At 40.3% G+C, this 25,321-nt stretch overlaps 2 protein-coding genes across 2 annotated transcripts in view; both read right to left on the reverse strand.

Annotated features, from left to right (window-relative positions):
* Positions 1-2,209: 2,209 nt before the first annotated feature.
* On the reverse strand, positions 2,210-12,020 carry LOC138038428 (tropomyosin-like). The gene is made up of 9 exons (XM_068884288.1): positions 11,763-12,020; positions 8,736-8,869; positions 7,319-7,364; positions 7,121-7,192; positions 5,681-5,751; positions 5,517-5,592; positions 5,072-5,134; positions 3,931-4,000; positions 2,210-2,938 (listed from the first exon to the last, which is right to left on the reverse strand). Exons 1-9 carry the CDS (start codon positions 11,874-11,876, stop codon positions 2,856-2,858), a joined length of 729 nt encoding a protein of 242 aa, XP_068740389.1. The 5' UTR covers positions 11,877-12,020; the 3' UTR covers positions 2,210-2,855.
* A 6,535-nt stretch (positions 12,021-18,555) lies between these two features.
* LOC138038429 (uncharacterized) overlaps positions 18,556-25,321 on the reverse strand; it is a 33,769-nt gene continuing 27,003 nt past the window's right edge. The window contains exons 32-40 of the mRNA XM_068884289.1: positions 25,036-25,068; positions 24,124-24,229; positions 23,641-23,732; positions 23,458-23,526; positions 22,318-22,441; positions 21,391-21,469; positions 19,880-19,958; positions 19,483-19,545; positions 18,556-19,333 (exon numbers count right to left, since the gene is read on the reverse strand). Of these exons, the coding sequence (XP_068740390.1) occupies positions 19,328-19,333; positions 19,483-19,545; positions 19,880-19,958; positions 21,391-21,469; positions 22,318-22,441; positions 23,458-23,526; positions 23,641-23,732; positions 24,124-24,229; positions 25,036-25,068 (651 nt within the window). The 3' untranslated portion in view covers positions 18,556-19,327. The remainder of the gene's footprint in view (positions 19,334-19,482; positions 19,546-19,879; positions 19,959-21,390; positions 21,470-22,317; positions 22,442-23,457; positions 23,527-23,640; positions 23,733-24,123; positions 24,230-25,035; positions 25,069-25,321) is intronic.

A 25,321-nucleotide genomic window follows, 5' to 3' on the forward strand; every position in this document is an offset into this window, starting at 1 on the left:
AGATTAAATGAAAAACAGAACGGAGCCTCCATCTTCCACATTAAACCTCTGAGTCAACCTTGTCCCGTATCTTTTTATTTTTAGAAGCACCTCCCAGGGTAGTTTTCGTGGGTGCGTTCACAATATCCAATCATAAGAGGCCTACGGGTCATTCACTGATTACGTCACGTGCAGCACACCCGAAATACGAAGGTATTTCAAAATAGAGCAGCTCTAAAAAGAAAAATACACGGGACAGGGTTGATTCAAGGGTACGAAACGTATGAAAGCTCCAAGTAATTGGCTCCTGCTGGAAAATTGAGACCACCCCTCCCACTTACAACGATGATGGGAAAATTGTGCATTTTGTCCTTCTTGATTTTGGGGGCTGGGGGCAATTCTGTTCCATTTCCATCTGTCAAAACAAGAGCTATATTTACTCTCCGAGTAAACCCTGTACCGTATTTTTCGAGGGTGTTTTCACAATAGCCAATCATAAAAATCAGCTGCAGTGCAACAGATTTTTTGAATCGGACCGATTTTCATTCCCATGAATCGGTCGTTAATCGGCTGTCCAAATACACGCAAGATTTGCGATCAAACGCCGTCGGGCCGATAACTCGTACCTTGTAAACCGGCCTTGAGATGAAATGGTCAACAAGGTCTACTTCGCGACTGCCATAAAATTTGGACAATCATAAGGTGGCTCTGAATCAGCTCCAGTGAATTTGTTTTAGAATGGCAGAGGGTTTCCTCTTAGCCCGCTATCACTTCCCAGCAATACAAATTCATGGTCACCGAGTTCGTTTTAGAGACGAAAGTGTTTAAAGACAAGACGTACGGTTTTTGCATGGCTTTTTCAGTTGCCGTCCAAACTTAGTTTTAAAAAAACTGCTTCCACCAACAAATACCCAAGAAACCTCTCAACAAAAAGAGAGGGAAAAAACAAAGGAGAGTGAAAGAATGTCAAGATATCTCTTCACTGTAAGCATCAATCTCGTCCCCTGAGTCAGCTTTTCTTTTGGTCAGCACCAAGAACACGGACTCTGGCCACTCCCAATTTATGCGCAGTCGTAGTGAAGGTCCATTTTTGTAACCGTTGGAGGAGGCAGTGCGGCCCAGTGGTTAGGGCGGAGATCCCGGGTTCAAGACCCACGCTAACCACTCGTTGAATTTGATCCTGGTAGTCCCTGGTTCAACTTCCTAGCTGCACTTGTAAATAGCCAACTGGTTTGCATCCGGCCAGTTGGGATTCTTAACAGTTGTTGTTGTTGTTCTGTTCTGTCGTTTCGTTGTGTTCCATTGGCCCTGAAAAGCCCCTATGGGGAGCGGTCAATTAAGTATGTATTGTATTGTATTGTATTGTATAACCATTGTTGTTTCAAATTTCTGAGCGTGCGTAGACGAGCCGGAAGTCCGTGATTTGCGGACTTCTGCCTTGGAAGTGGCCAGAGTCCGTGTTCTTCGTGCTGAACAAAAGAAAAGCAGCCCGGGAAGAGCGGTCTCTGGGGAAGAGATTGTGTAAGCCTAGGTATGCCATAACACGCGCAATGTTAAGTCACTTTTCAGTTTGGGACGATAGTTGCTTGGGCTCAGCGGTATGTCTGCCTCAAGACCCTCCCCCATCCCTGGAAATGATTCAATTTCAAGGAAAATGTTCCGGTATTTAACATCGTGTTCTCTGGAGGGCATCACCCGCAGCCATGAAGAGATTCTATTTGAGAATGAATTAATATCAAATATAAATTTAAATTTTATGAGCAATGGCTTGACTGTAGCTATGACCCATATGACTCAAGTCTTTCGTAGCAGCCGGGATGGATTGTTGGTCGTACGGGAGTGTCATACAACAATCTGCACAAATTCCGTCACATCGCCATCACATTCCTAACTGAGTTGGCATACAGAGCCCTTGCTGCGTAGTTTTGCTCCCTGGCTATTCTACCCTTGTTCATCGAGAGAGTGATTGCTCAAGAGTCAATGGAAACTTCAGCAAAGCATTTGCAAAATTCTTACTGGACAACTACAGGGATGGTTACGTTTTTGCAAACGTCGGCCGTGTAGCACTTACATTTCAACAGAATTAACTATTGGAGGGTAATGTGAAGTGCTAAATTTCTACCCATGTAAACCATTTGAGCGTTGGCCCTACTAATGGAATTGGGTCCACACTGGACAACACGATATTACTGGACAACGCAAGGTTTCATAATTTTGTCCAAAGACAATCTTGGATGACATAAAAATTTTATTCCATTTACGATGAAGAATTTTTAAAACAAACTAACTACACCATTAGAGCCTTAACGCAAACACTAAAAAGTTGTCATGGCAAAACAAAATAAAACACAAGATAAACAGAACACTAGATTCCGTCTGGCAAGATAGACTGTCAACGATGCTAATGCAGATCAATACAGGAACAAGATTATCGCTTGTGAACAGAATTTTAGTTCTGGGACAGTCGTTTTGGGTAACTCAACTGTTAAGCATCAAACAAGTAATGTGAAAACAAACAAAAGTTAACTCGTGTTTGTATATCATGCAAAAAAATTTCCTGCACTGCATGCAAATCAGCCAAAATACGGGTATCTTTTTAACGACTGCACCATTCAATTACAAATAACAGAATTCGCGGGGTTTCGCTTTATCTATTTGTTTGTTACCTTTAGGGCAAACCAAAACAGTGCTAATTAGCATGAAACGTGAAAGACCTGAAGTATCCTGTTACTTGTGCTGGAATGATACCATTGTGAACATGTCCTACAAAAAATAACAGCTTAACTAATCACTCAATTTGTAGTGTTTATATTTCTATATGAAGTTTGATAAGAATTAATGAAGAAGAAGATTCAGTGATGCCTTTTCTTGATCTCTCACATCTCACTAAGTTCCTGCATTGTCGTATCAAGTTCTTCTTTGACCTTCGCATAGTCTTCCTTGGCTTTGTCAAGATCAGCTGTTAAACAGATAACATATACACATCTATCATCATTTCTGACATGATGAGCAACGATATGCATGAAAAGTATACTGTGAAATAAATGAAAAATATACTACATGTATCATTATCCAGCAGGATAGCGCTATACATCGTTTGAACAACTGGGGCCAATGGTGTCCCAAGGAATGCAGCAACTTCGTTCCCAGGGTCTCTCTTCTCTGCCTCCAATGGAGGTAGAGAAGAGAGACACTGGGAACGAGGTTGGGAAAGCAGAACAATACCCTTCGCATTGGGTTTGGTAGAGAAGCCGCCAGAAGAATATCCTGTCTGTATTTATTTTAATAATGTGCCTGTACTAAAGCTGTCAACAAGGTGGTGAGCATAAAAGGGTTGAGGAAGTACTGTTTAGGTCTCCTGCATATTGGCTGTTAACATATGCTCATGCTCATCAGCAATTTGAAAGGTCTTGCTTAAGAGTCTTTATGGGTGACAAGGCAACCCTCTGACCAGCCATGCTGGGAGACGAGAAGATGACGACTACCTGTGGGCAAGGTGCTACTGGCCCACATGTTAACAATAGAAGGTCATCTAAACCTTGACCTGATCTGCTTAATTAAATAAAGTCAACCAAGATTAGGAAATCCTTGTGAAATCACAAGCAGAAAAAAATGCATCACAAGGGACTTCTGTGACCCAAGGTAAGTACAAAATTTTATATGCATCACACAGAAACACATCAAATGCATATACAATGCCCCCCCCCCCTTGGTAAACAAATGAAAATTATTTTTATAATAACATGAAGCAAAACAGATAAAGAAGTTGATTAGGAGAGCACAAGTGCAATAATTAAAGGCAAACACAAACATGTAATTACATGTACACTCCATGGAATGAAAAAAAAATTGTAAATAAAGTAACAGAAATTAAAAATATTTGGTAAAATTAACACAGCTAATGATGCCACCTCCCTCTCTCCCTCTGGAAACAAATAAAGAAAGGGTTACCCTCAAGTTCATCAATCTCCTTTTCCAAATCCGTAACTTTACTTTCAGCAGCTGTGGCTCGCTCTTCAGCCTGCAAACAAATTGGAAGAGGGGCAAGGAACTCAGTTCACCAATCAGGGAGAAAAGCAGTTGAGCTAATCCCAGCTACTTAAGAATTATTTCATGAGTGCGTGTTGGATATGAGATGGTAAAATAATAGCCAATGAGGTGTGTAGCGAGTTGGCTATAACCAGTCTCATATCCAACAAGCGCAAAATCGAAGATACTTATGAAGAAAAGAACAGTTTAGCAACGCAAATCGCAATCAGTTACCATATAAGGTCAAACTAAGGTATATGAGCTGATAACCGAGATTGAGTGAAACAATCAGAGCACAAGAAATGCATTATCTGAGGTTGAGAATTTAATAAATTGATATACATGTATCCCTTACTTACCCGGGGAAAATAGCTGTTATTACAGTTGAGCCCATGTTTCAGCAGTGTCTGTTTTTGAGCGCACGAAAGTGTGACTTTTGTGTCAACATTTGATTAGAGATTTAGCGTGTGAAATGCGAAAAATAATAAGTTTCTTTCCAATTTATGTTTTTCTCAGAAGAGAAACTACAGTTGATGAATGGAAGATGCCCTTGATAGTTTCGCACATTTGGGGTTGTTACTTCAGTTAACACTGCTGTTAGTTTTTCACACGCCCAACATTCTTAAGTTTCTTGCATGTTGTACTCAAATAATTCATTGTTTTCCTTTAAAAGTAACTTAATTATAGAATTAATTATTATCTACAAGAATATCACCGAAGAAAAATGCCATAATAACCCCAAACCCCGAAATAAGTCTGTTTTTACTAAACATCAACAGATACTATGAAAACATTATGATAACTGGTTACTATGCTTGAAAGTTTTCACAGAGAATGATCCTCTGGGAGCAAAAGAATATCACACAACTTTTATAGAACTTGCACAGTAAATGGGTCAATGTTTCCCTGTTGTTTACAACTGTGATGGGTTAGGGTTAGGGTTAATTTAATTTACAATGTGTCTAATCAAAACAATTATTTTAAAGAACCCATGGATACCTTACTTAGTCAGAAAATATTTTCCACAAAATGTTAACGATATTACCACAATGTTCAAACTGACCTGAGCATATTCCTCTTCAAGTTTCTTGATTTTCTCATCATAATCAAGCTCTCTTTTGCTTGCCTAGAGTTAAAGAAAGCCCAACCAAACTTCAACTCCCATTTGAAGAAAAAAACACTACTATAGTTACTACAATTTTTTCTGGAAAAAGTCCACTTGACTAAGATAGGAGACAGACTGGACTACATGTATGTGTAACCCTCCACATAAATTATGGTGAAGAGACTAGTCCACAAACCACTTTTGGGAACAAAAGAGATTTAAGCATTTGTAAAAAATACATAAATTTACTGTCACTACTAGAACTATTTTCATCTACTGACGAAGCCTTTTCGAGGCCTTCATTTTTTGGTGATAATGGGTGTGGTCGTTTGTGAAAAAAATGCTTGTCAAGAACATATGTTAAAGCTTTGTATCAGATTTTTTAGAAAAGATTCAATCTTACCTCACACTCACTAACTTCTAAACTGCGCAAATTGTTTCCGACCACATTAACTTCATCCTCCAGAATTTTGACTTGCCTGCAATTCAGAAAACAAAAGAGTGTAAGCGAGGTTCATATCTTGAGTCCCAACTAAAACTATGGACTTGAATGAAATGAACACTCACTCTTCTGCACTCTCTGCCCGAGATTCGGTTTCTTCCAACTCAGATTCCAGAGTACTGATCCTACTGGCAATCTCCATAAAGAAGCAAACAAACATAATAATATTTAATTAAAGTGGCTACATGGTTGGATTTACTGGCAAGAACTGCTCATACGCAATCTTTGACTTTCACTGGTACTCTTCATTAATTTTTTTGGAAAAAAGGAAGGAAGTAACCTAACCCTAACTCTAAACACTAGTAAACCAATAACCAGCAAGGAGTAACTGAGCTGGTATGCCAAGTATGCTAATGAGCTAGTACAGCGACCAAAGAACATTAAGCTAGTACGCCAATACAATAGTGAACCACCAACTGCCAATCAGTGTGCAACCAATGCCCAGACAACTGCTAAGCCCTGCCATGCTCCATGCAGCCAGCAGCTGTACTGTTGAACCATGGACTGGTATACTGCTGTGAACCAGGTGAGTCTTAGTATGGGCGAGTGACCGCTAACTTAAAAGCCTATAAGCACAAGGATGGTAGGGCACAGCAAAAAACTTATGTTGTACAGCAGTACGCTAGTAACCATCACACACCCCCCAGATGTATAACACCATATGGGCCATAAGAGATGGCAGCACTGAACGACCCAAAAAGTGATAGACTACTAAGCTCATAAAATACCAACGCCAAGTGCTCAATAAATAAGTCATAAACCAATACCATATGTAGAAAAAGAACAAAGCCCTTAAAACCCATCCACAGTGCCAGTTCTATATAGATAGGGCAATGCACCACAAAGGGATGTACTACAAAACATGCTAATGGTCTAAGTTAGTGAACCAGAAGTATAGGTTACCTCCATGTCGCTAGCCACCCCTTGGCAGAAATGGCAAATCTCATTACGCTGCCATTGGCCCCCATATTCAGTCTCCGACGCACAGATAGAGTACAGGGAAAGATATGTAGAGAGTGGGGTGGGGGATGCTTAAAAACAAGTAACAAAAAAAAAGGCTTCCACAACATCTACCCATAATGCTGTAAAATGCTTCATGGGAAAACAACAAAATGCCCAAACTATGCTGAACATCCCATATGCTAAGCAAAGTGAATAATTTTGCATGCCTCAAACTAAGCACCAATGCCATAATGCCAAATGGCTAGTGGCACACATGCAAACAGTGCTTATAATGCTACAACGACAAACACATGCAAAAGAAAAGGAAGAATGAAACAAATGCCCAACGCCATGCCAGATAAGAAATTAAGCATAATAATTATATGTCATATTTTATTCTTCAGAGTAATCCAGAGATCATGCTAATGCCTGATTGCCTTTACAAAAAGTTCGTGAAGATTCTCCATTTCTTGCATCTTCCCTTTTTTAGCACCAGACAGGGAAAGTAAAGCTTAGGGCTTTGTACATGCCTACATGTATTTAACACTATGGTGTTTACTGACCTCTTCATATTCAGCTTCAGCTCTATCTGCACGCTCACATTCCTCTTGGAGTCTTAGTTCAAACTGGCTTGACTAGACAGCAAAGAAAAAGTGGTCTTATATTAACCATTAATCATGGCATTCTGGATAAAATTTCAGGAGTAAAACAACAGTAAGGGGTCACCAAGTTGAACACAAAAACCACTCATCAATGCTTACTCTTTCTTCATCAGCTTGACCTCTGTTCTCCAAAACTTTCCTCACTCTAAAAGAAAGGGTTAAGAATAGGCATAATGACCGATCACAGTTAAGATTTTGTCGGACATAAGCAAATATTGGTCCGTCAATGTCTGATGACCAACTGTTATTTGCAGCCCTGCAAAGGGATACAGTACTGTGCAAAAGTAAGTTGACAGTCGATCCACGAAACATTGCTTCAAGAGGTTCAAGGGCTTTCGAGACAATTTTCAAGACTCTCGAGTGGAGAAAACAAAGAAGTTTTTGCGTTATTAATTTTTCATGCGTCTCTTCAGGGGTCAATTTAATAAAACCTTTACACGTGTAATTTACAAGTGTAGCCATTGTTCTCAGAGTCTAAAACAATGGCTACACCTGTAAATTACACGTGTAAAAGTTTTATTAAATTGACCCCAGGTCTATTTTACAGGTTTTACCTTACTGTACATGTAGCCTTCCATCTTTTTGCATGTTCGTCAGAAATTCTCTTGTTTAATTCTTTTTCAATTATTTCTCGAACTTTTGAACAACATGTGTTTAACTACAATCGATTGTACATGTGTAGCATTGTAAGTTTTGACATTGATTGGTTGCTTTGTGCCTGCATTGTTGATTTCAACTTGAATAATTAATTAGCCATCATGTATGGCAGCGAGGAGAATACTCAAAGCATCTGAACTTAGTTGACAGCACATGAATCAGTTGGAGATAAATTAAAATGTTTCAAATTTTTGTATCGCACAGTATCATGTAACTTTCAGACTTGAATTTAAGTTCAAGTTTGTTTACATTTGGTATAATTGGTTGAAGACTTCAGCCGCCGCTTTCTGCTTACAGTTTACCGAAGATCATTCTCAATGTTATGACTGTGTTTCCAATAATTTTTCAGTATCCAGATTAGGGCTGTTTATGAATAGCATTCTCGTAATTCAGTAGTTATAAACACTGAAGTCTAGAAAACATGAGCAGTGATTACAAAAAAAATCGCACATACAGTAGATTATTTTGATACTGTGTGTCTGCAAATAAGGAGGCCGCTTGTCAATAGCTTTTGTCTATCGCTACTGTTTCACTTTCAAGAAGTTATTTTTCACCTCTAAATGTCTGATCTTATAGCTCAATCCTCTAATCTCAACACTCAAGCCCCCAAACTCGATCCTTGATTCTTGAAAACATCAAGGATTGCAGATTGAGTTTTGGAGTAAAGACTTTCAATATACTTTTGCATGGTACTGTACATCTGTACCTAACCCTAACCCTGACCTCTGTTGTTATTTTTTTCTTTCACATGTTATAAAGTTTGACAAGAAATACTGAAGCTACTGAATACAAACTGCTCTCCTACTAAAACCAACTGCATAAAAAATTGTGTTCTAATACACATGCGCTGCAAACTGACCGTTCACTCTCATCGGCTTGGCTTTCAGCCTGCTTCAATTGCTCTGTTATTGCTCCCAAGCGAGATTCTGCGGCATCTAGCTCATCTTCAAGCTGCTGCAACTCTTTTGTCAATGACGAAACTTGTGATTCAGCCTATAAACAAAAGACAAACTGTTAGATTTAGAAAGGGCATGTTGCAGATGCAAACCAAAGGTACCAAGAGCTGAATAGGGAGGTGAAGAAGAGGTGTAAGACAGAGAGGAGGGTGTATGTGGAATCAGAAGCTGAGAGAGCTGAGGAGGTTGGAAAGAGAGGTGATGCAAGGACTTTGTACGAGATCACCAGAAAGCTAAGTGGGAGGTTCCAGAATACATGTAAGCCAGTGAGAAACAAAGAAGGCATTTTGCTCAGGTCAGCAGAACGGGAGATGCACTGGTGGAGGGAGCACTTTCAAACAGTGGAGCAAGGATAGCGCAGTGGTGAGAGCACTCGCCTCCCACCAATGCGGCCCAGGTTTGATTCCCGGACCCGACGCCATAAGTGGGTTGAGTTTGTGTTGGTTCTCTTCTCTGCTCCGAGAGTTTTTCTCCGGTTTTCGCCCCTCAGCAAAAAACCAATATGCAGCTAATTCCAGCTGGCTGTAACCTGTGCTCCAAGGTCACACATGGACCGTATAGCAGCTGCCAGAGGCAGTAGTAGATTTTGAGCTTCCACTAGCCCTTGGGACTAGTAAGTATTGTGAAGCAGTGGAGTTCTGGACGAAAACAAAAATGAAAATTACTTCTTATGGATAAAGCACAAGAAGAGAATAGAAACTAACAACAGAAACTGTGAGAGGATTCTATGGAATTTACTGCCTTACAAAATAAGTTGCAAAAAAAAGAAAACTGACGAGGAAACCAATGCGGATTAGCGTTTCCCCACGCCATGTTACGAACAATTAATCACGTGTGAAATTGTGCGGAACTTCTCGGCTGCTGTTATTATATGCACGTCCCAAACCAACCCAAGCACCTTCCGAGAGCTTGATCACAAACAGTTTGCATAAATGGAAACACCTTTTACGTTCGTCCCCAACCAATTGGCGATAATCACTGACGATCGCAAACAAGACGCAAGAGATAGAAAATTTCCTATTGTTAAGTCTTGTTGATGATAAGTAGCAATGCGAAAGCGAGCAAACAACGGTATGGAAACAGAATCGTACCCCGTTTCTGATCATTTGCGATCAATCAACGATATTTTTGTGCATGTGATACGTTTTGACGAATTAGAGGCAAGCATAAGTAATGAAAATGGTGTCCGAGTCCAAGCATAAAATGCACTGATTGCTGTTTGAAACTATTAAAAGGAAAATCTTATACAAGGGCAAGTCTGTCCTTTCGAATTTCCTTTAAATCTAATTTAAGATATTATATTCCTGCATTCCACTGCCTTTGTGCTTCATGCGTAGAATGGCGCTTTCAGGTTAAAATTTTAATCGCAAATAGCTCTAATCAAAGGAATAGCCTTTGCACAGACGAGCAGTTTAGTTTTATGTATGGTTTATTTCTTAATTTACTTTATTCTGCATTTTCCATACTCCAGTGTATTTGTGAGTTGCAAAGTTTTGGCAACGGTTCTGTGAGAATTGGCCTCAAGGTCACGAAAACTTTGCCTTTGTGATAAAAATACAGGAAGCCATACACTCCAGCATTTGGCATTTGTTCCACTGTTGCGAGGATGGATATGAGAATATTTACTAAAAGTGCGAGTTGTGTTTGCAAATGTGGAATTTTTTTAGTGATTACAAATGAATGAAACTGTGCATGACAAGACTGGCTAGTGCAAATTTAGATTTGGCTAGTGAAATCAGACCTGATACTAGCCGCTAGGCTAGTGAGCTAAAAGGTCAGTCTCGAGCTCTGAGAACTCATGCAGTCATAGACTGCCTTTTATTTCAGGTTACTTGACAAGATGATAATAATAATAATAATAATAATAATAAAAATAATAATAATAATCACTTTAAGTCTCAAGGCTTCTTAGCAGAGCACAAATGCTCTGACTACAAATCAACTGAAATCTGAAGAAATCAGATGTTGCCTTTTGAGGAGAGGGGAAATTGGAGTACCCAGGCCAAAACCTCCTCAGAGCAGAGTAGAGAACCAACAAACTCAACCCACGAATCCGGAAATCGATCCCAGGCCACATTGGTGGATGCTTACTGCTTATTTTGTAGGGAGTATAGAGTAAAACAAAATACCAGCCCAATCAAACTATTCTCCAATAACAGTGCTTTCTAAAAACCTACAATTGTAGCCATACCACTTCCGAACAAATCTAAACATTAAAAAGCTCTATCCAAGAACGATATTATCATGGCTTTGAAGGACCATATTGCTTGATGTAAAGTGATCAGGGATGTTAAAGAATGTTTGACGTGTATGCTAATTCAAACGGCACTCCTTTGTCACGATTACCCGTTCCCTTGTGTACGTGTTTACTTCAAGAAACCAGCCTATTGTTTAGTATTCATTAGAATCATGCCGCGAGAAAATTAGAACTCGAAATTCAGCAAACGTAGTTTGTCATTACAAAATCCTACGCTTTGCAAGCGTCAATAAAAACGACTGAAGGCAATCAATTTCAAAGATAACAACAATCTTTCCTGTAGATTTTGTTATCGCTGAACAAATTAAACAAAGTCAAGCAAAAGGCCATAACAGCTCAGCGAAGCCAAACTGCTATGTAAGAATAAAATCAGATCATCACAGAATTAAAAAATTCCCCATCTTGACAAATCAGATAGTTTCAAAAGGGAAAAGATCTAATACAATAATATCACAGCTTGAGTCAAGCCCACTTCAGGTTTTGAGCTCACAAAAATTCAAACCATAGAAATTTCGGACATATTTAAATGACGAGCCTTTGCAATACGCTGATACTTTCCGCCTTTAAGTCCGATTTAAGGTATTCACTGACAGCAAACTCGGTATAAAAAGAACATGGGTCTTGAGTCCACTGAGAAAGTGGTTGCAGGAATAACAAAGATAAATTTACTCACATTTTCTGCCCGTTCATTCGCCTCTTTCAAATCGTTTTCTGCCTTGTCTGCTCTTTGCTCTGCTTCGGAAAGGGTCTCACGAAGGACGCACATCTTCTTCTTGATCTGCTCCATTTTGTTTGTTTGAGCCTAATCGACCAAAACCAATCCAAAATAAACGAACGGTATCTATATGCTCCTTTCAAGCGAACGAGAAAGAAGAAGGCAGAAATGACGCCCAAATTCCCAACATTCTAAAGCACCGGCATGCAGTTCCATATATGGAATGAAGATCGAAGCCCAACCCCACTCTGGTCAAAAGTTCATTTTGTGCAAACACAGGTAACCCAATATTTTAAGGCGGATTAATATGGGAATCTCTGTAATGGATTAGAAGCATAATAGTACCCTCAAATTCTCAATAAAAGAGCTTTATCTTATTGCCATGGTATACTGTTGTCTTTCTTTGCTTCCTCAGTTGTCACTCAAGTACTTGTACTCTACAAGCTATACGAACGTGATTAAGAAAATAACACAAACAGCGGTGACAAACATTGTATTCCAACGCATTTTTATAAAACTTGACGTTTCGTATGCTAGTCAACTCACATTTTCAAAACTGACCGTTACCAATCCTGTTTCCATCTTAACATTCGCAACGCCGCCAGGACCCTGAAGAGTCAATGGGAAGGCAAAGAAATGGAAAATACACCATACCTAGTCTACTTAGGCGTAACACTGGACAGGACTTTGTCGTTCAAGAGCCACATCGACAAGCTCCGAAAGAAGATCTCCCCTCGAAACAACTTAATTAGCATATTGGCCAATTCGAGCTGGGGAGCAGACCCACATACGCTCCGAACAACACCCGTTAGCATTGTGTTACTCGACGGCTGAGTATTGCGTTGCAGTGTGGTGCAGCTCAGCACATGCTCACCGTGTTAATGTCGAGCTTAATTAAGCCTATCGAAACATTAACCGTTACGCTGAAAACGGCACCCCTCTACCTGCTCTATACAGACTGAGCGGTATATCTCCTCCTGAAGTTCGTCGGGAGACAATAGGGAGCTTAAGCACGCGCGTTTTTGAGACGCGGACGGCAACCGGAAGAGAACACTTCGAGTGCCAGGACAGTGGTGTCTCCCAGATTTTATACTAATCTTCTCTAACGAAGAAAAAATACTTAGCAGTGTAAATGTGGTTGTGAAGGCACGTTAAAAGAGGAAACAACTCACTTCCGGTTGCCGTCCGTGTCTCAAAAAAGCGCGTGCTTAAGCTCCCTAATTGCGAGAGTGGAGCGCAGCAAACAACTAACGGCGACCCAATGCACCCCCTTCACGATCACCAAGGAGGTACCTAGACGCCTGCAATCCCGTCGGAGCTTTGCCACAGTCGACGAACTCACTGGGACTCCACCACCTTCGTATTGACTACGGAAGTGGAAAGAAGCAGACCCGCATTCTGCTAACGGGGCATTGCCAGAACCCAGTGAAAGCCTTCCATCAGGCTCAGACTTGCCGTGTATTGAGTGGGTTACTCTCAATAGGGCAACTGAAGGCAAAAGTGGGTAAAACTGGCGATAACATGTGGGGTCTTGCTACAAATGCAGAATGCCCATGTGGGGCTGAGACACAGACCATGGAGCATATTATGACATCTTGCCCATGATGGGGACCATCCTGTACTGACAATGACCTTGCAGAGGGCATTGCTGGATGAGATCACAAAATCTACAGAACAAGAAAATCAGCTCAACGAAAAATAAAAAGACGTTTATAGAGGTCATGTTTTTAAAAAGGGAGTCAGGGTGGCTTAGTGGTTATCTATCGGGCCTCCCACCACTGCGAGCCGGGGTTCAATTCTGGCCTCGGCTAGCATGTGGGCTGAGTTTCAGTCGATCTCAACCTGACTCGAGGGTTTTTCTCCGGTTTTCCTCCGGTTTTCCTCCCTCATCAAAATCGACTCACAGCTAATTAACATCTAGCTGTGGTGCTGTGCTCCGACATCAAACATGGACTGTATAGCGGCAGCCAGAGGCGCCTTTGTATGCTTTCAGCCCGATGTCGTGAGCCGCGCCCTTCGCAATTCAGTCCTCGACTGCAAGTAAGGGTGATTAGCACTAGCAATATTTACACACGACTTGTCGTTAAAACTGTCTTGCACTCTTTACTCTCCTTCACTGATTTTTTTGCAGGAGGGGACACGGGGAAGGGATTACGACTGACACCGGGCTGCCGATAAAATTGAAGAAATATTCACAGTACTTCCCACTAACGGTTCCAGATATAGCAATTAGGCAGTATTTGCGAAGAAAAACTCTCAACATGACTCTAGCAAAGGACTCTCGCAGCTAAAACAAAGGTCTCAAGGTAAAATCCAACATTTTGTGAATGCAAAAACAATGCATGATAATCAGTGCAAAGACCCCTAAGACTCAAAAAAGTAACTTAAAATCCTCACTTTGGCTAACCCTAGGCCTAAAAACCAACTTTAGACCTACAGTAGTTAGGCCTAGGGTTTAGCCAAAGTTAGGGTTTTGGGTTACATTCTTAGGGTCTTTGTTTTTAAGACACCCAACGTATGCAGTATTTGACATTTCTAGCTAGAGACATCGTAGCACTTGGGAGGAGCGCGATCGTCATTAGACGTTTTTATAATTATAGCTTTCCGTTAACACGTAGACAGGTAGGACAGATAAATGAAATGCATAGAAACACTCGGCACATGTTTTCTGTTTTTTCCTAGGTTTTGATGAATCGACGGGATCTGTTTCCACTGCCGAACTTGTTGTGTAATTGGAACGGATTTCTGAACCTAAGGGGTAAGAAAGCCTCTAAGGGTTTTAGTTTTAAACTGATATCTGAAACTAATTTTTTTAGGTGTAGTCAGCTCAGATGGATATTGGTCTCTGAATAACTGAGAAATGATTACGTCCAGGTATTTTCTGGTATTACATCATGGGGAAAGCGGGGTATTTCGTTCAGTTTGCTAACATCTTAAAAGTTAGTTTGATTCTAAGACGTTCCAGGCCCAGGGAGAAGAGTGCGTGACACGAGCAACCTTAGACCATCTGAGGGAAGTCGGACAGATAGACTTAAATTTAAGTAATAGAGGACGTTTTCCGTGTTTCCATAGCCTCATCTAAACACGAGGGGGAGTTGGGATAAGTCGAGACAGTTATGTAAACCCGAGACGCAGTCGAGGGTTTGCATAACTGTCGAGAATTCTCCCAACTCCACCTCGTGTTTAGATGGGGCTATGGAAACACGGAAAAAAAGTACTCTAATGCTTTTATAAAATATTCCTCAAAGATAATGCGACAAATGAAGGAAAATGCGTTTTTTTTACTTCTCGATTGAAACAGATTTTCTTGATACACGCTCATATTTCCTACCAGCCAATCAAAACGCACGTCTGACAATACATAACCAATCAAAATTCGTGTGATGTCACAGCCGTCTTTCCATACTTTCATCTAAAACACAGCTATTGACCAATTAGAGTGCGCGTACTATCGTAATTATTTTATAAACATGTACCGTGTTTCTACACGAGTGAAAGTTTGCGGCTCGTGTTCCCACAGCTTTTTCGCGTTCTCTCAAACTTTCACTCATGTTTCTATAACTCGATAGAAACACGGAGTAAATGTTTTCTATTTCTTTTAGAAAACAAGGAAAACAACTTGTTAACTCTAATTATCAAAATGTAAATTCTCTTTGCTCACGCCATCACTACGTCAACAGCTCGTGCTAGTTCTGTGTCTACAGTTATAGAAAGACGATTTTTAACCAATCAGCGCGCGTATTTTCTTAGGGTTTTTTTTTTAATAGATAATAATAGATGATAAAAGTGAAGCTATTGGGCATGGCAACTGCAAATACACAGGAAAGCTTGGTTTTGTGAGTGACGCAATCAGTGTCTTCTGTTTTGTCTCAACTTTCGGCCAGAATGGGGGCAGGCATTTTAAACTAATTAACTAATAAGACAGACAAGGCCTCGTATCCTGTCACAATTAACTTAATATTCAGAGATAACGGAAATATGGATTAATTACGTCCTTTCATTCCTAATTTAATTGATGAATGCCGAGATAAAAGCCGACCTTTCCAATGAAAAGCTGTGCATGGGGGTTTTACTTGTTATACATTCAAATGAGAAAAATATACCTCTTACTCTTCTACTTCCACTTTATCTTCATCGCTAAGCTTAAATTGTGTAATATTTATTGATGGAGGGCATTAGCTACGATCTTTTAAGGCCAGATGGTATTTCTTATTGGGACAAACTGACTTCCTCTACGGAGGACACTTCTCTTGATTCCGGAAACAGGGTCCTCTGTTCATTCTTCAAAACTGAAAAGGGACGACGCATTTGTCACCAAGTTCAAATTCATCTTTCAAGATTTTGGTTGTTTTTCCTCTCAAATTATTCATAACTATAGAAGCGCTTCAAAGAGATTGCTTTATGTCAGCTAACGTTTTAAGTGATTCACTGTAGAAAAGCGAACTTAAAGTATCCGGTAGGGGAAAACTCTTCTGCTGATCTACTGCAAAACTGATGATCTGCCATAACTTGCTGACCAAACCATTTACAAGATCAGACAATTCTAAAATTTTTGCAGAGAGAATCAGTTCGCAGCATTTTTGAAAGTCGCTCACAACTTGATTAATGCAAATCAGGCGATTGAATAAATAACTATTAAATAATTATTAAATATTGTAAACCTTACATACAGTTCGTAGAAAAATAGAGCAACTTTTGTAAAAAATCTACACTGGGTGAGAAAATACTTACAATTATTATTACTTAAATTCAAGAAACCGGCCAAGAAGAGTATACTCGGGGGAGAAAGTGGAAGACTGTGTGTTTCGTACCGAGGAATGGAACAAGACAGTCCCGCCTCGTGATCCGGTCCACGATAGCCACTTCGATGAGAACGCCATTCAAAAACAACCACATTTAATGACCAAAATAATGAATTTGCATGTGTTTTTTGAAGGTCTGTAAATTTCTTTCCCGCCTAATCATAGGGAGTTTAAGTAAAAACGACAACTACAACAACGAAAACGCCACAAAGCGTTAAATAAGGAAAATAATCGTGCAGCAGCACGAGTTTCAGTGCATTTTTTTTGCCGCACTTCACAAAAATCAAGTACAGCTGTGATCCTCGCAGTTATGGACGCAATTTCAGCAATTGCGTAGCCTGAGAAGCCTGAAAAATTCAGGACTTCAACGGGGTTTGAGCCCGCAGTTCAGTATTTGATTCATTTCATCAGGGGCACCCAACGTCAAATTTCGGAAAATATCTGTTCGGAAGACGATTTGAGATCTAGAATTTTCTGAAAATTTGTTGTAAAATTCCTTGCTTGCCTGCCTGCATGTCCTAGGATTTTCGAACATCTAAAACATGGTATAATTGCCCATTTTTAACGGATTTTTACCCTAAAAAGGTCACCTAGAATTTTAGGGAGCCTTTTTTCTGGCTGAAATTTTCGAAAAGGTAAGTTTTGATCCCTATAATTTTCGGATCACTAGACTTTCAGCTAGGGAATCCAAACAGATGAAAAACTTTTAGGGGATAAAAATATGCTCATATCTACCGTTTAAATACTAACATACGTTTAACAATGCGATGTTTAAGTCGTTTTGAACTATATTCTCGTTGGGTGCCCCTGATTTAATATATCATTCCGTTCATTTACATCACAAAAAATTACCCTGAAATCACCAATTTTAGGTTTTGACGACGTGCGCACATAGCAATGGCTGTGTTTTCGCGAGCGGTTTATCAGGTCGCTTAGTGAGTGACAACCCAAAATTCCGTGAAAACAGTTCCTTTCCCAACTCGCATAAGTTAAGCGAGTTGGCAAATTTTAATAGAATTTTCATTAAATTTAAGCCCCTAAACCAGGTAGGTTGAAGCGACTTGCCAATTACTTTCGGCCAATTGGGGAGTCACTTGCGGTTATTCAAATCGGAAATACAACAGGCCTGATATTTTATTATTTTTAAGCCGCTTAACGAAGTCTGCAAACAAATTACTTGCAGACAACGGCTGCTGTGAAAACACGGCCAATGAACCATTCATTTTCTATTTTTGCTTTAAAACCGTTCGTACCCATCCAGTTCAGGATATAGTTCGCCCGCATTGAACAAAGTGAACAAAAAGGAATAATCACGAAATACTAGCGATAGTACTATAAGTTATGTTTGGAGTGACGTTTTCGTTGACAATGCCGTTGTTCGTGCTTAAACTCCCTCATGCTGATGACTGTCTCCGGTGTTGTATGGAAAACGCGAGGGGTGGGGGGGGGGGGGGGGCGCGGTTTCCACTCCTGGGTCCCTGGGTGATAGGGAAGAAATCGTTGACCTCATCTTTTGTCATTAATGTGCCAACCAAAGCCTCATTGTCTGTCGAAACAAAGGGTCTTTTGTTCCTGTGGTTGGCACAAAAGCAATGTTTGTAAACAGATATCTTCCCTATAGTTTGGTTAGATTGAAGAAGTTAATAAAATCAAAATAATGACGAAAACGTTTGAAAAAAACGACTTGAATGACGTTCTCGTTAAGGCCGCCGTCGCATCCCTAAAATATGACGTGAAGCACTGATGGCATCTTATAAACTGCATTCGCGGACAGCGCATCCACCGATTAAGGGCTATCGTGACCTGGAAATCTAACAAAAAACAAATCCTCCTTGTCGCACATTTTCAGCTTAACATTCAATAAAACAAAACGATAAGTAAAATAACGACGTTGTCAACTGACCCTCAGCCTGGGGATTTTCCCAACACACTCGTAAAATTCGTAAAGCTTTTTTTAAAAAGAAAGGTTCTCATAAACATATTGGACAAAAATTCTTCTAGAATACTAAATAAAAATTGTTGAAAACCTCAGGTAGGCGTTACGTTATATACTACTTTCTCAAATCCCATAATACATCTTGTTTACCCACCCAAAAATTTATTTTGCATAATCATTGTTTGCAATTTCTCCTGGGACATGAAGATTTCTCAAGAGAAATCGACACAATGCATATGCAAACAACGTGTATTATGGGAATAGAGAGCCCTGTTCCGGCACTCCCTCTTACCCCGCCTTGAACATGGGCCCTGAACCCAGGCCCCGGAACAGGACAAATCATTGCTAACAAATGAAGGCAGAGGTTCGTTCAGTTCTAGAGAAACTGTGGTGCTGTGCTGGTGGAGAGTGAAACACGAAAACTTGGTTTTATCACGATACGAGTTCATATGAGTAAATTAACCATTTCAGAAAAATTGAGGAAGGGCTAATGCTCAAAACGTCAGCTTATAAAAGTTTCTTACGCTGGTACCTAGTTTACATTATTATTGATAACCTTTACATTATTACTAACTCCAATCTTGGACCACAGGAAAGCCGGTCAATTTCCAGACTAAAACAATACAATTACGGCCGTGATGGTGAAATTTTGTTTACAGTGGCATAATCATCGAGTTGAAGTTTTCTATCAACTATTAGAAAGACCGGCAATGAAACGCGCACTGACTCACGGGAGTGAGAAGAGTGTTTCAGCGGAAACTTTCTTCTTCGTCCAATTCAGCATCTCAACCCTGTTGACAAAACAGGTAAGATATCAAGCGTAAATTATTGTCTTTTAAACAAATGAGATACTATTCACCCCAACTGAGTACAGAGTAGCCTAAGGTCGTCACGCTTCATTTGAGAAGAGATTGTGTGAACACAGCCCAAATAACTCTACCTGAGTACTTTCGTCCACCTCAGCATCATCCACTGATTCTCCTTTCTTTAACTTTGCAATAATCTGAGATAAGAAAGAAAAACTTAATGTCTTGAATTTAGCTAAGTCATTAACAGCCATCACGCACCCGGTCCCCATCGGCAAGGTGTGTTGCGAAAGAAACTGGAAACTGGTGAGGGCAAAGTCTCACTAAAAACTGAAGCGATATTTGTTGAGCCAATCACGAGGTAGAAGAAACACTAGTTGTAATTTGCTTGCAAACGTTCTCCCCACACTGGCATCACTGCATTCTGAATTACCCATTCTTCTGAAGTGACAAGATGGGTTCCATCAATTTTCTTTGGTTTGAGTTTTGTGAGAGTTTGAACAGCCTCTCAGTTGCAAGTGGGTTACTTACTCCCTTCAATCTTGCGATCTCCTTGTTTTCCGAGTTCTTTTGAGCGTCGTTTGTGATAAGTTTCACACGCGATGCGTACCTACAAAGGTTAATTGAGAATCAGTTCCGTTTAAAACAAGCAAGCTAACGATGTGATATGAGCATCACGATCAGTTAAAATTATAAACGTTTGTATGGGAATTTGCAAACGTGTTTAGGAGTCAAAAATAAAGAACATCAATCGAATAAAAATGCCTTCCCTTGTCTTCTCGACACCTTATCAGTGTTTTTGTGGCGTACTTTGGCCATTTCAGCGCTATTCAAGTGGGTTGTAGGTTCGCTGTTTTCTCTCTATGTATATTATATGTTTGTGAGAAACTCCCTAGAATCGTGCTGAAACGGCTAGAAATGCCAAAAACATACCATAAATATGTCAAGGAGGCAAGGTAAAAATTCTGACATATTTTTATTTCTATTTTAATGCCCTAAATTACGATCGCTAAATTCCCCACACAAACCCTCATAAAATTGATGTAACGCAACAATGATTCTCCGTGAGGTTGGGGTACCTTTGACGACACTGCTCATAAACGTGCATATGAAAGTGCCATGTAAAAGAAACAGAACACTTATGATCCATATCGTCGATAAATCTCAGCGGCAAATAACCGGAAACTCGGCGCCCAAACGATTTGATCCAAGATCAAATGTTTTTGGGGCATTTAAGGTCTTGGTAAAGGAAAATGAGTTGTCCGCGGAAAATGAAGTTGTCGCACCGCTATTTTTTATATAGGGCCAAACTATATATCATATTAAAGTTAATAGATTGGACTATTTGAATAAAGTTTTATTGTTTTTGGTATTTAAGTAATGGTCCGGCTAAAAAGCAGGCAGAAAAACAATAGCCCGCGGCAATAGCGTCGGTTAGTTAAAATGTGCCAACATTTTTAATCAAATTAAGTTCGGCTGTTCCCATTGGTGTAAGCAGCTAAAAGCGCGAAATTTGAATTTCAATGAAAAATGTAATCGACTTGCCGTCTAAAAAATTAGATTCTGTTTCGTAGAACAAATCATTATGCCTTCAAAAACTATGTTTGTAAATATCGGCAAGATTCTATGCGCCATTTGATTGGCGCATAGAACAATGCCCAAATTTGGCCGAGAGACAGAGATCAAGGGCATGGGGAAGAAGAAATCCAAAAAAGGCTTTTTTTTCATTTTTTTCTCATCTTTTTTCGACATTTTCCGATATTAGCCAATCAGATGCCTCGATTGGAGTGAAATTAAAAATTAATATTTCGCAGCTTCTAAGTACTTTTGCCGCTGGGCTGCCTGCTTCTTAGCCGGACCATTACTTAATATTGCCCTTTAGTTTTGAGGCCTCAAACTCAGAACAACCGAGTCTGCTACAGAAGCTCCCATCGATTCAAGATTTGCAAAAACAAAGAAATTGAGCGAGACGCTCAAATTTCCCTTTACCGAGACCTTAATACGCTTTACAACATCCAGAAATTACATTTCATACAACTCACGTGAGAGATGTTATAGTTTCATCTGAATTGTAATCAGCAGGAGAAATGTTCACAAACATGAGTGTTTTGGCATTGCCACCTGTGGACAAAAACGTAAAATGAAGTACATTTAATGATACTCTTCTACGCTTAAAAAGTACCACTACACACAAAAATACTGGAAACACACAAGGAAAGTCAAGGGCCACAAACAGGTTCACCTCGGATAGGGAATTCGGTTTGAAAGTCAATTATCGTCGGAACAGAGGAACTGCTTATTCATGGTCAAGTCATCACCGGTATTTTCGAGATGCCAAAGTAATGAGGCAACACGCGTGCAGCACGCAGTACACGAGACAGAATAAGCTTCAAAGGCGTGACGATACTTTACTTGTATGCATTTGTTTGGGCTAAATAAGATCAAGGTGTTACTGAGCGCCTAAATTCACCTTTATCACTCGGCAGTCATTTTGGAATAAAGGCTTTGTCTTTGCATTGTCTTTGCACTTCTAGCCTCACACTGAATGAGAGGTTAGACGTGTACAATCTTTTGTTTGGACATTGAGTGATATGGGTCTATTAGCTCACTTAAAACTTTAAAGGGTAAATTTTGATTGTTTCCGTTTTCATGTTGTTGTAGTTGCTAAGGCATCAGGTGGTGTACGAGAGATTTAGAAACGACAAAAACAAATAAAGAGGGAAATCTTCGAGAGGGCAATAGGCTTTTTGCAACTAACGATCACATTGCACAAAATCCGCCATGATGGAGGGCAAGCTCATTATGATTCCCCCACTGGGACATTAAAACAAAAAGACCTGAACCAGTCAAACTTGACTTGCCTTTGTTTTAATGTCCCAGTGGGGGGAATAATAATGAGCTTGCCCTCCAGCATGGCGGATTTTGTACCACGTGATCGTTAGTTGCAAAAGGCCTATTAAAGTTCTTACCCAATGAATCCTGCATGAGCATTGTAAGTTTATTATTCCTGTACGGAATAAACTGTTGCTCACTGGATAAAGCCGAGATTACGTCACCGAGGGCGCTCAAACTCTTGTTGATTGACTGGGCTTCCTTTGTGACAAACCAAAGCACAAAATTAAAAAATAATTATGACTCTAGTCTACCTGAAGCATTCATAATAGTGAACTAACAATTTCCTTGACCAAAATAAGTCAAGTTTCAAGAAACCAAAAGGAAGGTCTCATGACGTCAGGGCGACCATGCTGGTTCAGAGAAGAAAGAGATAGCCATGTTTGCCTCCCGATACTAATTCCCCGGCAATGGAACTCTCTTCTGACTCAGTTTTCTTTTGTTTTCGTCAAAAAAACATTGTCGCCAATCGCCCGAGTGGGAACCAAGAAAAGAGCGTTTTTCATGGGGAATCACTAAACCAAAGTAATCATTAGGGACCTTTAGATTGGAAGACGAGGACGTCTACGAGTTTTTCAATCTGAGCACGCGCACTTCGAAACCTTATGCGCATGCTCAGTACGGAAAACTTGTACTCTCGTCCCTAGAGTCCGCTTTTCCTTTGGTCAGCACCAAGGACATGGACTCTGGCCACCTCCAATTTATGCGCAGTCGTAGTGTAGGTCCATTTTTGTAACCGTTTACAACCACTGTTTTTTCAAATTCTGAGCGTGCGTAGACGAGCCGGAAGTCCGTGATTTGCGGACTTCCTGCCTTGGAAGTAAGTGGCCTTGCAAGTGGTCAGACTCGGGGGACGAGATTGGTAGCCGTCCCGGTCCTCCGATCTAAAGGTTCCTTTAAACAACTTCCCGCATCTCATAATGCAATCCTTTTTTTTGGTGGGGGGGGGGGGGGGGCGGGGGGGGGGAGGGGTTCTTTACCTAGAAACGATACAAGTTATTTACCCTTGAGACTGTACCATGCTTCAGTGAACTGGATATCCATTGTTTTAATGCAAATAATCTCCCAAAATGAACTGTATCATGGGTCATGTGAAAATAGAGAATTATTAATTTGGACAATCGCGACAGACGCACGTAGTCAAATCTGAACTCATCAACGCACAGCAAACGCTTTCAGCCGAACCTGTTCAGCCAATTAACAGCCGAAATTGTTACCTTGAGTTGTTCGGGTGTCGCACCGGTTTTTGCAGCGCGCTCCGACCCTGCCAAGTCGACCAAACTGATCTGAAATAAGAACGCACAGGTGCGCGGGTTAACGCGGAAAAAACTACAACACACAACTCCGTGGAAAGCATACGAAACAGAAGGTTCCTCAATCAGTAATTATCTGAAACTTGCCTTGCCCTTAACAACAGCTCCTGAAGTTAAATTTGTGCTTTCAATGATAATTCCAAGAATCAGATGAGAACGCGAACTCTCAGCATTCATTTCTAAAAAAATAAAATAGGTTTTGTGATCATGAAAACTTCTTGAAACCAAAAGACACTTTTGAAATATTGCGAAGACCTAAACAGGTTAAACCGAAGTACCTTTTGTCAAAAATGCAACTGAACTGAGAAAACGAAGCGTAAAGTTTGCCTTGTTTTGCATGTGGACTGCCTGCCACGGATGCATACAAAAAAAGAGTTCTTTTGGGAAACCTTTTCAGAAGACCTAACCCCATGACTGGATTTAGTTCGTGTTGTACCCATCCCAACCTACGACCCTTGAGGTGCTTCACAATCTCTGGGTCATTGGTTCTTCCTTAAGAACATTTTGGACTCGATCAATATGCCAATGACAAAATAGGAACAAATTCTACCGCGTTTATTGTGATCTCACTTGTTGATGACACGTGTCGGTTCTCTGAGCCTTTCTCAAATATGGTCCAGAGTTCATCTTTTGTGGGCGCTTCCATCATCACGGAACCTTGAACAAACACTAGACCCTAAAAATAACACAGCAGCCTATAAGGTTACAGGGAAACACGCTTTTTGCATTTACTTCATCTGGTTAGAGTGGTTTTCAATTGAGTGTCGAAAGTAATTAGCGAATTACTTTGGTTTTGCATCTACTTCACTCAGTGATTGGTTCAAAGTTTTCGCGCCACTTTTTCAACCAATCAGAAGTGAAACCAAAACCAATTGTGGCTCGCGCGTGCACATTTTCCCGCCTTTTGTGTCGGCTACGTGTAATTACTTCGAGTTTTGATTGGTTCACTGGATTGTCTCCGTCCTTTTTGATTGGTTAAAGTAATTACTATGGTTTTGGTTTTACGACACTCATTTGAAAACCGCTCTATGACGCATTAACTCAGCAATAAATTAACAACCCACCCAGTGGTACCAAAATCATGGATTAGACACGACTTAACAGAACAATTCAGCAGCGTAGACTGACGGCAACGAAAAAGTCATTCAAAAATAAGACCTCACACTGCTGGAAGAACTTCGCTGTGGTTGAAATATCGAGGAGTTGATGGAAACTGCGACGAATTGAAGAAAGAGAATCACAATTTCACTGGCGCGCGCAGGCGTTATCCACAGAGCCTCAAATTTCGAAATATACATGTTGCCTAAAGATGTTTTCAGTGCTGTCAAAGAATTGAGTAACAGAAAAGCGTATTCTTGGCAATCAATGTGCAAATGATTTAAACGTGCATAAGATGTAGTACAACAAGCAGACCTAAACATGCCCGAGCAGTGTTACGTGGCTTCGAAAACGCTAAGGGAAAAATGAGCTAAATTGGTTTACCTTCTTGTCCTTCTTGATATCTAGTTTTACAGGCTTGAAAATGTTGAGGATAAATACTTCTTTCAATTTTTATTTTAGTTTACTATTCAACAAATAATAAATAAATAACTAAATAATGATTGATATCGTACTCTTCACCCATAAATGCATGGGGCAATGACTACCCAAAACAAGCTTTTGGTGATTTCGCTTAAACAGACGAATTTATTTCTATAAGGCTTCGTAGGTTGGTGTACAGTAAGACGTTCACCATCAGCTGGGACTTGCTCGGCCGGAGCTCCAGTTG

The sequence above is a fragment of the Montipora capricornis genome, chromosome 2 (assembly GCF_036669925.1).
Source record: "Montipora capricornis isolate CH-2021 chromosome 2, ASM3666992v2, whole genome shotgun sequence".
NCBI classification, from domain to species: Eukaryota; Metazoa; Cnidaria; class Anthozoa; order Scleractinia; family Acroporidae; genus Montipora; species Montipora capricornis.